The following is a 12,917-nucleotide window of genomic DNA, read 5'->3' as shown; positions in this document are numbered from 1 at the left end:
GACCTTACTGCTGAGCCTGACCCTAATTCGGACCCTGTCTGTAACCCCCTGCTATCTCCTACTCTGGACTAACTCCAACCTGAGGGAAATGTAACTCCGACCCTTCTCGAAGCCAACCCTGACCCTTGCTCTCACCCAAATGGAGGGACTGCAGAAAGGGGCTCTCGGGTCGCTGAGGGACCTCGCCCAGCTGTGTGCCTCCTGCAGCAGAATGTGTGACCCACGTGCTTTGACAGGAGGGTAACAGACCCCTCGGTGGCTGGGCGCCCTCCTCCACTTCAGAGGTCAGCTTCCAGGACTGGACCCCCTCCCTGGGATCCCAGCATCACGCAGCACAGGTCCAGGCCCAGAGGGGGATCAGAGCAGGATTAATGAGTGAATCAAGGTGGAAAGAATTACAGGATGAAGATGACTTTTGACTCGGCAATCCTGGAGAAGCCCCCAGTCTGGAGGAGGCAGAGCTACCACATACTCCTTATCCCTGTGGGATCAGAACTGGGCCAGAGGGGTCAGGGAGGGCTTCCCTCAAAGAGGGGCGGAGCATTTATACTGGGCCTTGAAGCATGAGTAGGAGTTTGCCACTGGTAGAAGAAGAGGGAACAGGACTTGCAAAGGTTCAGAGAAAGAGTGCAGAACATTCTTTGGTGGGGGAAGATGAAGCCAGAGCAGTGAGTGGAAGTAGATTGAGCTGGGCACCCAAAGAGAGGCTTGGAGATAGGGGGAGGGGGTCCACTGGGGCAGATGAAAGGGGAGAGCAGGTGGGTTGCAATAGCTGCCTGGTGTCCACCTTCTAAGAAGACAACAGGAGATAATTGGACCCCTGGACTCAGGGGGGAACATGTGGAGATATTAGTATGTGGGGGACACTGAGAAAGGGAACAGAGACCCTGGGAGGCTTGTGCCTCTCCCCACACCTCAGATTCCCCATCTGTGACATGGGAAGTTTGGACCTCCAGCCTGGGCATAGATTTCTCTTTGGACCAAAAAAACTAGGGTTCACACTGTGTCATAAAGGTGGGGATCAGGGTTCCTGCCTCTCCCACCCCGTCTTTGCTGCCCTTCAGTGCTCAACACCAGGCACTCAGGTGTCCCAAGAACACACCAGGGCCTAGGCCAGGTTGGGGGTTTCTGCCTGGGCTCGAAGGCACAGAACAAGGCTTGGGGAGTGTGGAGGTGGCTGGGGAGCCCTGGAGCCCTCGAGAGCTGCTCTGTTTACCCAAGACCGCCTGCCTGCCTCTGATGCAACAAGCAGGCTCTGGTTACGTGAGGGCGGCAGCTGGAGCAGCTCTGGGAGCAGCCTGGGCTGAGCCAGCTGGGGCTGCCCACTATGGGCCACAGCTCTTGCCCCCTCACCACTGGGGCTTGCTCCTGTGTTCTTGCCCCTGCCACATTGTCCCCTTCCACCACTCATGTTCCCAAACACCCTTCCCATTCCGGTCCATACCATCTTCTATCATTCACACCGTTTCCTATAATGGCTCCTTCTTTCTGCCTTTACCCCTGTTCCTGTCCTATACTCTCCCCCATCACTGGCTGTGTTACCCCGTGTGGACCCACACCCCCCACTGGGCCAATCAAGAGTCTCAACCTCAGTCTTCTCAGATGAGGGGACACTCTTAGGTGTTGGAGTAAGAGGTTGGGGGGTTGAAAGGGAGATTTCGGGGGAGAAGGGAATGGAAAAGGCCAGAGAGGAAGATCTGGGAAAGGGGCCTGGAAGGTGGAGACAGGGATGGGAAGGTGAGGAGGTGTAGAAGCTGCTCCCCCCAAGTCTCCCTCTCCAGATCCTCTCCCAGAATGTCAGCAGGGGAAGACTTTGAAGGATCCTCCATGGCAAGGACAGTGTGGTCCCATGGATAGGGCTTCAGGGTTCAAGGACCCTGGGTTCCCATCCCAGCTCCGACTCCCACTCTCTGTGTGACCTCAGGCCAGTCACTTCACCCGTCTGAGCCTGTTTGCTCATGTGTAAAGTGGGGACAATAGTAGTCTCTCCTCTGGGGGGGAGAAGCGTTTCAAGGTTGGCCTCCAATGCCCCCTCCTCCTCCAAAAGCCTTCCCTATCCCCCCTCCCATCTGGTGTTCTGACACCCCTATCCCTCCTTCCACCTCAGCGCTGACCCAGTGGTTTAGAAATGTCTGTGTCCAGCTGTCTCCCGGAGCCTGGGCCGTGTGTTGTGGTAGCACAAAAGGGGTGTTTCCCTGGGTTTCTTGAAGAACTGGAGTCCTGGAGAGGGTCTGAGTAGTGTAGGGGCATGCGGACCAATCTTGGGGCATCCAGAGACCTTGCTGGGGGATGAGGCAGGGGCCAGGAAGGGGCTTCCCAGGGGCAGGACCCTCAGAGTGCAGAGCAGGCCTGAAATAAAAACTAGGACTTGGATCAGGGGCTAAGAACAAAAAGACAAAACTCAAGTCTGATTTCCATCCTGACCACTGTGGACCAACTGGAGACAAGTCACCGCCCTCCTGGGCCTCCTTTTACTCCATCCACAAATTTGAAGGAGACTGGGGGTGGGGGGGGGACGGTTCCCACACTTAACCCAGGGAGCCCTTCCAGGTTACCCCCACCCTCGTGGGTGCTAGGCTCCCTACTTGAATGCCCCGTGGCACGGGGAGTTCCCTGTCGCTCTCCTGGCTGCCCATCTATTTCTGGGAGCAAGTCTTAGTGAGCCAGGTCAGGGCATGCCCACACCCTTCACTCCGGGGAGGGGGTAAGTCGGCCAGAGCGTGGAGGCAGATGCGAGGTGTTGCTGGGTAATCTGGCCTTGTGGAGCCTTAGTTCGCTTTCTAGAAAATGGAAGCAAGAACGTGTGAAGTGAAAAAGGGCAGAGGGTCACGATGCACCCTTCAGGATCGGCCAAGACTGGGGACAGGGGCTTGAATCAGGGGCTAAGAACAGCTTGGAGGCGGAGTGCCCGGCCAAGGCTTTGCCTCTTGCGCCCCCTTGCGGCCGGCAGGGGATGGACGTTCGCCAGGCATGAAAGGCGAGCCGGCCACGCAAAAGAAGCGCAAATTAACCAGCACCTCCGTGAGCCCCAGGATTTGGGGTGGTGGGGCATCTGACAACCCACAGTCCTGCACAGACCTCTTTGAGAGTACTATTAGTCGCTGGCTAAGGTCGTGTTCAGGGGCCGTGGGTGACGGGGAGCCGTCGGAAGGTCTAGGGCACCTCAGGACTGCCCCCCACTAGCTCACAGCGCCTGAGCCATCCAAGGTTGCCTCTGGGATACAGGCAGTTACCTCACCTAGCTGCCCGTCTGTCCAGTGGGTCTGAGCCCTGGAGCCAGGGTTGGTCTGTCTGGCTCACCAGGGCATCCCCTGGGCAGGCAGGGCCTAGCTCAGAGAGAACGGTCCATGTTTGATGGCTACATGGCTGCACGGTAGGAGGAGAGATGGACGAGCGGTGCCTTCAGAGTGGGCGAGGAGAGGGACAGTGACTGTGGGGGCTACACACCAGGCAGGGCCTAAAATAATGTGAACCTGAGGCTCCTCCCTCCCCCTCAACTGAGCTGGGGCAGGGGGAAGGCAGGATGGTGGCACACAGGCCCCCAGTACACCCTAGGAGAGGTGAGAGAGGGCTGACCCTGTTTCCTGGTGGTGGGAGGCAATTATTAATACCTCCTGTGTTCCTGAACCTCCTCCCAGGCCCTCAGGCCCCTCCACAGCCCTGATACCCCACCAGGACCCTCTCTGTCTCCCCTAGGGTGCCCTTGGCCTTTGCCACCCCTCTCTCCCAACCACTTCTCTGTGCCAAGCTGGGGGATCCTCCCAGAGCAGTGAGCCTGGGACCCACCCTGGCTCTACCCTCCATGTTGTTGGCTCGACAACTCCATTCTGCTCTTCCTTATACATTTTGCTGGGCACTTTGTTGGCACACAGCTGGCTTCAGAGGTGTACAAACCATGGGCCATGATCTCTCAGGCTTCGCAGGGATCAGATCAGTGTGGGCTCTTCTCAAGTCAGCAGAAACAGACTCAAAGCAATTTAGGCAAATACAGTAATTTTAGGGACTCATGAAACTGAAGAATTGAGATTTTCTAGTGTCAGGTACAGGTGGATCCAGGGCCCCAGGCAATGTTCTCAGGTCCCCTGGTCCATCTGCCGAGCTCACCAACCCCAGAAGGAAGATGGTACTTTTTGCACTTTTCCAGCAAAATCCTCAGGGAAGACCTCTCATTGGATCACATGCCCATCTCAAACCAATCACTGTGACCTGGGAGATGGGGGGCTCTGATTAGCCAGGCCAGGGTCCCACATCCACCCCTGGAGTTAGGGTGGCTTCTCCTTATGGCCTGAGCCTGGGGTGGGCATTTCTGCTCGAGGCAGAATTCAGTCCAGGCAGGCAGGTACACGAATGCCTGCCTCAGCCTGTAGAGAAGGTCCAGTCCTGCCTTCCTTGTTGAGATGGAGAAAGGTAGCACCAGGGAGGGTCGGTGCCAGACCCATGTCACACAGCATGTCAGAGGCAGGGCTGGGACCAAACTAGGCCGGGGTCTACTCTTCTCTGTGTGATCTCACACAAATAATGCCACCTCTCGGAGCCTCTCTTTTTCCATCTGCATTTGGGTGACATCTGCCTTATGGGGCTGTCTGAGGATGAAAGCTGACCCTTGTGAAGCCCCCAGCACAGATCTGGGCACACAGCAGGTGCATGATCAGGATTGTCATGGTGGCAGTTATCGGTCCGAGGGGCCATGGCCGTGTCCATGGCCAGTGGGGGCGGGTAAGAATCCAGAGGCAGCAAAGCCCCGTCTCAGAACATTCATGGCTGGCCCAGAGGCTCCAGGCAAGAGCAAGAGGAATGCACCGGCCACACTTACTTGGTCTTCTGTCCCTGCCAAGTCCCACAAGGCTGTGTCCAAGGGTCCAAGCTTTGGTCGGGCTGGGGGGCAAGAGGTGAGTCAAGGTGAGGTCTGAGAGACCCCTAGGGCTGCAGGGTGGCCCTGATGAGGTGGCATCTGAGGAAAATCCTGGGCGAGGCTGAGGGAAGAGGTGAAGCACTGGGAGTTAGAGGGTCTGGGTGTGAATCCTGGCATTTCCGGTCACGGGTGGTGACCCTGCCTCGCCTCTCTGAGACTCAGTTTCCTCTTCTGTAAAATGAGGCTGTGTGTAGAGCCCGGGGCCTGGAGAAGCAGGGGAGGCCAAGACTTGACCCTGTGAAGGTCACCTACAACCCTTGGCGGGGGCAGTCTGGGGAGAAGTGGGAGTGGAGGCTCTGAGGTGGGGAGTGGGGCGGCAGTTCTGGGGAGGGGCAGAGCAGGGTCTGTGGGTACAAAGGTGGGATCAGGAGGAGCCACAGAGCATTTTGTTCTGAGGGGGCGCAGCAGTAGCAGTAAAGGGACAGCAGATGACCCTGGATGCTCATGGCTTGCCTGGACGCTCCAGGCAGGAACAGGAGAAACACACTGACTGTGGACGGGTGGAGAGGGCAGCATCCTTGAGGCTTGAGGGTGGGAGGCACCAGGGCACAGGGGATAGGATGGAGGAGATGGTGGGGTGTGGGTCCAGGGCTGGTGGGCAACAATGGGGGGGGGGAAATGGGGTGGGTTGATGACCCCCTTGGCAGCCCCTCTTGCTCCAGGCCCTCCCAGATGTCCCCCAAGTGACCCCACAGTCTGTGGGATTCCTCACCACACCTATGCCCAGAGCTAAGCCCGTCACATAGCAAGTGCCCGATAAGAACTCTGACTGCACACCCATGAACTCTGCTGCCTCTTGGCTCTCGGGGCTGCTGCTCTAGGAGCTGTGGGGGCCCTGTCCCCTCCCACGCCTCCCTTGACCCTCTGAGAAGACCTCCACAGCACAGAGCACAATCGCAGCAAATGAGCAGGGGGCTGTGAGAGCTACACAAGCTGCGGGCTCAGTCAGTCCCTTGGGTACTGTGTCTGCCCTGCATGAGCACAGAATAACAAGACACTAGGCCTTTCTTGGTGCCACGCTCTCCTCAGATGGTCAACCACACCTCCCAGTACTGAAGCCCTCCTGCAGTCCTCTCCCATCTGGTCCTGGTCACGTGACTGGCCTTGACCAATGGGACAGCCATAACTGAAGCAAGGGAAGGCTGGATGAACACGTGCACACCGGGCGCCCAACCACCAGGAGAAGCTTGGGCTGTCCTGCTGGAGAGGCCACGTGGAGGACCAGACACCCGCCTCCCAACCAGCAGCAGACAGCACTGGTCAAGGGCCAGATGTGAGGCTACTTCTGACTATCTGGCCCCATCAAGCTCCCACAAGAGCCACAAGTAGCACCCAGGTGAGCCCAGCAAAACTGCCCGGCTGAGTCCAACCCAAACTGCACAACCGTAGCAGGCAAATGATTGGTGTCATAAGCCACTAAGTTTTGGGATAGTTTGTCATGCAGCAGTAGCTGACTGCTACAATACACATCACTGTATACAGCTGTGCCTAATGAAGCACTCTGACAGAAGGGAAAAGCAGAGACCAGAGTGGGGAGGGACTTGCTCAGGGTCACACGGCAGGTCAGCAGTAGAATGAAGATTCCAGAGCTGGGTGGATAACAGTCCTGCTGGGCTCTGCCTGAGACAATGTGTTTGGGTAAAGCAAGCAGCTGGCATGTGGAAGGGTATGGAAAATGGGGCTCCCCTCTGTCTTGGGGGGCAGAGGTCCTTGGGATCAGGACAGGGCCTGTGGCCTGGATAAGGGGCAGGAAGATGACAGAGAGAGCACAAGGGAGATGGGCTGACAACAGCCCTGAGCAGCGGAGGGCACAAGGTGCCCCTACCCTCTAGCCTCCCACGGATGAAACCATCCTACAAGCCCAGGGAGAAAACTCGAGTGGTTAGTCAAGTAGGTCCGTTCTTGGATGCCGAGAGCATGGGTTAGTTCAGAGCACGGAGCACAGAGAGGCTTACGGCCCCACTTGGCACTGACCTGAGTCAGAGGGGCCAAAGCACCTCCAAGTCTCTTCCGGGATCAGGCTGAGGAGGACGGGGGCGACTCCTCGGGGCTGGAACAAAACATGTGCAGCGTCCATGAGGCTGAGGTCAGAGGCCATGAGGCCTGCTTGGCTAGGCTGGATTGTGCATTGGGGTCACACTCCAGTCCCCCAAGACCCCTGGCCTGAGCCTTCAGGGCATCCTCTGTAAAAATGGGACCAGCCACCCACTTCAGAGGTCATGCCTGGGTCTCACATAGGACTGGGAGCTTCAAACCCCCGGGGCTTGCTAAGAGACGCAATAGCAGGTGAGTAGCTACTACGCAAGTTGCTACTGGTGTCTTTCAGAGGCATGTTGCATTTTTGCAACAGCAGGCAGAAGCAGGGCTTTTGGAAGCAGCTGGGAAACTGAGTTAAAAGTAAAAGCTATGGTTTTTGAGGCCCTACTGTGTGTACGGCACTGTGCAAGGCTTGACGCAGTGAACTCCAGTCCCAGTGGCTGTCACCCACCCGGGGCAGAGCAGCCAGAGCCAGATGGTTATCTAGTGCGAGTGAACCATCATGAACCCCTCTCATGCTACCCTCAGAGGGCAGGTTGCTGCACATCCCTTCTTACACATTTGCAAGGCTTTTTTGGTTTTTTGTTGCTGTTGTTGTTTGTTTTTTGTTTTTAAGGCTTTTTTGGTTTTTTTTGTTTTTGTTTTGTTTTTTTTTTGGCTTTTTTGGTTTTGACAGTTCTTTTGTCTCAATTATCACAGGCAGCAACACAGTTTTTTTTCTAAGTGCCTGGTCAGGGACAGGCATGCCAAAACCCCACACTGCAGGAGCCAGACACATCTCAAGGTCGAGTGATGGCTTACAGCACGTGCGCATGTGTTTACATGCATGTTTATTAAGTTATAATGAAAACAAAAACAAAAAGAGCTACTTCTCCAAAAACTCTCTCCCCGGTATGTAAGAACTGTAAGTAGTTTTCATTTTTAGACCGTCTGGTCATTGGCTCAAAGCCTCTTTCAGCTCCGGGCGCCCTCCCAGCTGCCCTTGAGGCCCCTGCCCGCCTCCCTGACCCAATCTCCCTTTCGCTCACCCACTGCAGCCACACCTGCCTCAGATGTTCCTCCAACACACCCAGCTCACCAGGCCCTGGGCCTCTGCCCTGCCACCGACGTGCGTGGAGCACCGACCCCGGGTCATCTCTGTCTGTAGGTTGTTCAAGCCTCTGCTCACACCTCTGCCGCCTCCCCAGAGAGGCCCCCACAGCCCTTTTCCTCCTTCACATGTGTCTGAAATGTTCTTGTCTGTTCCGTGTTTACCTGGTTGCTGTGTGTCTCCCTGTGAGGCCATGAGCACACCCGTCTTGGTCACTACCGTGTCCCCAGCACCCAGCCCAGGGCCAGGCACACAGCAGAGCTCAGGAGCTGGGTGCCGAGTGACTGAACTCTCCCACTACAGACGCCAAAGGATGAGAGGAAGTCACCGGCCACCGTAAGATGAAGAGGGGGAGTTGTCTAAGGAGCGAGAAGTAGCAGCTCCTGGCTGAGCAGCGAAGGTCCTTACAGCAAGGAGGCTGAGAGCAGCAGGGGCGGGCGGTCCCGGGAACTACCTGTGGCCCTGGGCTGTGGCGTTCATGTGGTCTCGGATGCTGATGGCCTGTTTGAGGAGGCCCTCCACGCTGCGGAAGTAGACGCTGCTGTCGACAAGGTTCTTCACGGCGCTGAAATGGGAGGATGGACCCAGTCAGCGGCACCACGCTCTCTTCGCCCCCCAACCAGAGCTCAGCGGATGCCTGTGTGGGCCGGCACTCATCAGGCACCTGGAGGATTCCATGGGCCTCCCTGAGGGCTCACTGTGGGCTTAAAGTTTAGATTTCCCTATGCAACAGAGCACTGGATGGCAACATGCAACTTTCGCTTAACGGCTGCTAGACCATCTAATGCTTTGAAGGAGCTATAAGCATGCAAAAATGACCTCAAAAATATCTTGCTTTCTTCTTAGGGAACCTATTCCTGCCTCTGAATCAGGAAGCTTGTCAACTGGACTGTGAAAAGCTCTAGAGGTGAGTTTAGACTCATCGCCATTAGAGGGGCACTACTGCAAAGCTGTGCTAAGCTCTGGTGTTGAAGCCACATTGATGGATGTCTAATGAATATGTCCTTTCCAACAGCACTACAGGAACAGATTCACCAAGCCACGCGGGGCCTTGCTAACGCCAGAAAGTTGCCTGTGCAACGACACCTGCAGTAAAAATAAGAGGGTCGTTTTAAAGTCCTTCTGTTAAAGACAAAGAAATCACTCCCATTTATCATCAGTCAGGGACCTGCTTATGGCTATGAGATCAAAAGGCGTTGGCTGTCGCCCGCTCATCTGACACCACCAAATGTAGTCAGCTTTCCTAGTGCCCGTCCACCTTGATAAAAAGCTGTCTAACATAAGCTCACTACTGAATAGTTCACCCCAACCAATATACCATTTTATTATCTTTCAGTTTTACACCAACCGTTAACGCTGCATAAAGCATTTCAACAACTAAAAGGACACTTTCGTGTCCGTAAAGGAAACAGTCTCTCAGCATTAGAGAAATTCACATCTCACTAAAGAGAAGTGCTCAGAGCTCGGAGTAGACTGGCCCCCTGCCTAGCCCAGGGCTGCTAAGCACTTGAAATGTGGTTCATGAGACTGAGGAGCTGAATCTTTCGTTTTATTTCATTAAAATTTAAGTGTAAACAGCCACCTGGGATCGGGCTCCTGCACTGGATAGCACGGCTAGAGGAACTGGGAGAAAGTACAGACTTTGATTTGTTCTTCCTTGAACCTGGACCTTTCTGATGAACTCTCGGCTGTCTGGAAACTATTCAGCAGCTGCGAGAAAAACTCCCATTTCTTTTCTACTCTTCCTGGAGCTAAGGAGGGTGTCTGTGACCACCATCCTCAGGAAGATGCCATCTGTCTGGGTCACCCTCCCGTCCCAGTGGAAGGGCCAAGGCTGGTGAAGGCAGAACTCCCAGCGGCACGACTTCCTGTCAAGGAACCTTCGACCACACAACAGAAACAGGCAGGCAAACCGCACAGTGCCACGGACGAGAGCTGCTGGGTAGTATCCAGCCTCCACCGAAACAACCCACAGCCCAAGCCAGGGGCAAACAGCACTCCTAATTAAAGTCACCAACTCCTAAAGCAAACGGAACAAGCCAGGGCATGAAATACAGTCATGTGGAACAGAACCAACAGGAGCACAGGAGGCAAGGCTGGCAAAGCTGCAATAATGGGAAGAAACAACAACTACTGCTTTTTATTCTCAGGCACATCTTTCACTTGGGGTTAAAAAATCTGGATATTTAGAGAAAGTTAAACAAACAAAAATAATAAATGGGATACCCACGGTCACAGAAGCTTTATTCATAGTAGCCAAAACATGGAAGCAACCCAAATGTCCATCAACAGATGAATGGATAAACAAAATGTGGTCCATCCATATGATAGAATATTATTCAGCCCTAAAAAAGGAAGGAAATTCTGACACATGCTACAACATGGATGAACCTTGAAGACATTACGGTAAGTGAAAGAAGATGGTCTCAGAAAGACAAATACCGTATGATTCCACTTATGTGAGGTCCCTAGAATAGTCAGATTCTTAGACAGAAAGCAGAATGGTGGGTGCCGGGAATGGGGGGTGGGGAATAGGGAGTTAGTGTTTAATGGGGACAGAGTTGTAGTTTTGCAAGATGAAAAGAATTCTGGAGATGGATGGTGGGGACAGTTGCACAGCATTATAAGTGTATTTAATACCACTGAACTGTATACTTAAAAATGGTTAAGATGATGAATTTGCATCTTACCACAATATAAAAAATTGGAAAGAAATAAAAATTTAAAAATAAACAGTCATATTCATGTTTTGGCCCTCACCCCCAGCTGCCATCCACCCCACCAGCCAGTCTGTGGTCCTGACTGTGGGTGGGGAACATTGGCCCCTTGAGGCACCTCCTGGAGTCCTTATCAGCCCCTCCTGTGACAGATGGGGAGGGGCTGAGGGCGGGGAAGAAGCCTGCCTGAGACACACAGGCACCAGTCAAATAGCGAGAAGCACAGGTCTGGGCTGGAATTTTGCCCTGTGGCCAGGTGAGTCCAGATCCGCATGCCTCTACTCAGGTGGGTTCGGCAGGGCAAGGCTCACGGGCAGCTGGCTGAGATGCCCCTGAACACCCGGGGCATAACAGGGCAACCGTGGCAGTGCGGAGGCTGTGGCGCTCACCTGCAGGCGTACTCCACCGTGTAGATGGCTCCCTGGCTCTGCTCCTCCCACCGCTGCATGTCAGCCTGCGGGGGGGGGGGGGGGGGGGGGGGGGTTGGGGGCTGTTAGCAGGGGTGGCCGCTACCTCCATCCTCCCAGCTCTCTGGGATGGAGCACCCGAACACCAATCACCATGGCTGTAGAGAGCAGCCCCCTCCAGCCCCTGATCTTTCCTCCTGCCACTCCCACCCCTCATCAGTCTGGGCTTTCTGTGAACACATGGCGACTATGGCTCAGGGCCTCTGAGCAGGCTGTTCTCTCTGCCTGGCATATCCTTCCCTCATACAGCTGCCTCCTTCTCACCACACAGGTCACAACTACTGCAGACCCTGCTGTCCCCTTCTTCCAAATCTGCCCCAGATCTGTCCACCCAGCCCCAATCTGGGCTGGTGACCATGTGCTTCCTCGCTGGTGTCCCAGCCTTGACTCCTGCACCGACGGCTCCTGCTCCACAGAGTAGGCCCCAGCTCACGAGGTGCAGACCCTGGGAGAGGTCGGTGGCTGGGGCGGGGATGGCTCACCTTATGCTGGGCCAGCTCGGGCAGAGAGCGGCGCACGTGCTCCTGCAGCCGGTACAGGGCCACGGATGGCTCGTTGGCCAGGACGTAGACACTCTCAGTGAACTTGTCTGTTACTGGGTCCAGGATCGACAGTCGGCAAAGTGGGATGGGAGGGCAGGGTGGACAGGGGGTCAAGGAGACAAAGCATCAGACTCCTGGTTGCTCAACCTGCGAGTCCAGCCAGAGTAGAGAGGAGTATCCAGTGTCCCTCCCAGCGGCTGCGTCACCTGTGGCCCCGGTGATGGGTTGCAGGAGATGGTCACAGCAGGGCCGAACAACTCCATCTGGGAGTCACAGAAGGGCCTTAATCTTTTTTTTTTTTTTAATAAATGTATGTATGTATGTATGTATGTATGTATGTATTTATGGCTGCATCGGGTCTTTGTTGCTGCGCGCAGGCTTTCTCTAGTTGTGGCGAGCAGGGGCTACTCTTCGTTGCGGTGCGCGGGCTTCTCATTGTGGTGGCTTCTCTTGTTGTGCAGCACGGTCTCTAGGTGCGCAGGCTTCAGTAGTTGTGGCACATGGGCTCAGTAGTTGTGGCTCGCGGGCTCTAGAGCGCAGGGCCTCAATCTTGATGACATTAATGTGTCCAGTGAATTCATGATCTTTCCCTTCCCAAACCCACTTACAGTGGACACTGCTGCCACCCACTTGGATCTACTCACATTCCTTTTACCCCAGTGACAAAATCCAAGATTCTTCTTCGGATGCCCATTGGCTACCGGACCCAAAAGTGCCTGGAAGTTTACATGGGTGGATGGCTCTCAGCCATGACTGACCACCGAGTGGTACGAAAGCCCATGTCCTGCGCTGTGTGTTGGAACAACTCAGAGGTGTGACCCATCCCCGTGAGCTCCCCTGTGGGAACAGACTGTGGCTTCTTTCTGCAGGATTTTACCTGAGGTCACTCCTTGCTCAGCTTCCTCCCCGGCCCTGTCCTGTTTCCCCCTCTCCTCTGTGGGGTTCTCTTGGTAAGCTGACTACACACAAATCCTCATCCCAGGGTCTGCTTCAACAAACAGCAGCCAACTGGTTGTCCCTGCCCTTCCTACCCCATCAATGAGCAGACCCTGCTTGTTCTGTCGCAAAACAAAGCCCAGAACTCACCCATTCTTAACACTGTACTGCCCTCACTGGTCCAGACATAGCTGTCTCCCACCTGGATGACAAACT

General features: G+C 55.1%; 1 protein-coding gene across 17 annotated transcripts in view; it reads right to left on the bottom strand.

Annotated features, from left to right (window-relative positions):
* Positions 1 to 12,917, bottom strand: part of LOC309623249 (BLOC-1-related complex subunit 8) — a 33,374-nt gene that overhangs the window by 18,204 nt on the left and 2,253 nt on the right. For 2 of the 17 annotated variants that reach the window (XM_082379932.1, XM_082379943.1), the window contains exons 2-5: positions 11,706 to 11,818; positions 8,494 to 8,604; positions 6,887 to 6,962; positions 4,814 to 4,875 (exon numbers count right to left, since the gene is read on the bottom strand). In XM_082379932.1, the coding sequence (XP_082236058.1) occupies positions 4,814 to 4,875; positions 6,887 to 6,962; positions 8,494 to 8,604; positions 11,706 to 11,818 (362 nt within the window). Of the gene's footprint in view, positions 1 to 2,114; positions 2,350 to 3,976; positions 4,974 to 6,886; positions 6,963 to 8,493; positions 8,605 to 11,145; positions 11,211 to 11,705; positions 11,819 to 12,917 lie in introns of those variants that run through there. The other 15 variants (XM_082379945.1, XM_082379944.1, XM_082379946.1 and 12 more) reach the window with 11 other exon arrangements.

This window comes from Balaenoptera borealis (assembly GCF_965194805.1).
Source record: "Balaenoptera borealis genome assembly, chromosome: 2".
Taxonomy (NCBI): Eukaryota; Metazoa; Chordata; class Mammalia; order Artiodactyla; family Balaenopteridae; genus Balaenoptera; species Balaenoptera borealis.
Note: the sequence above shows the minus strand (reverse complement) of the source record. Positions and strands in the feature narration are given on the sequence as shown.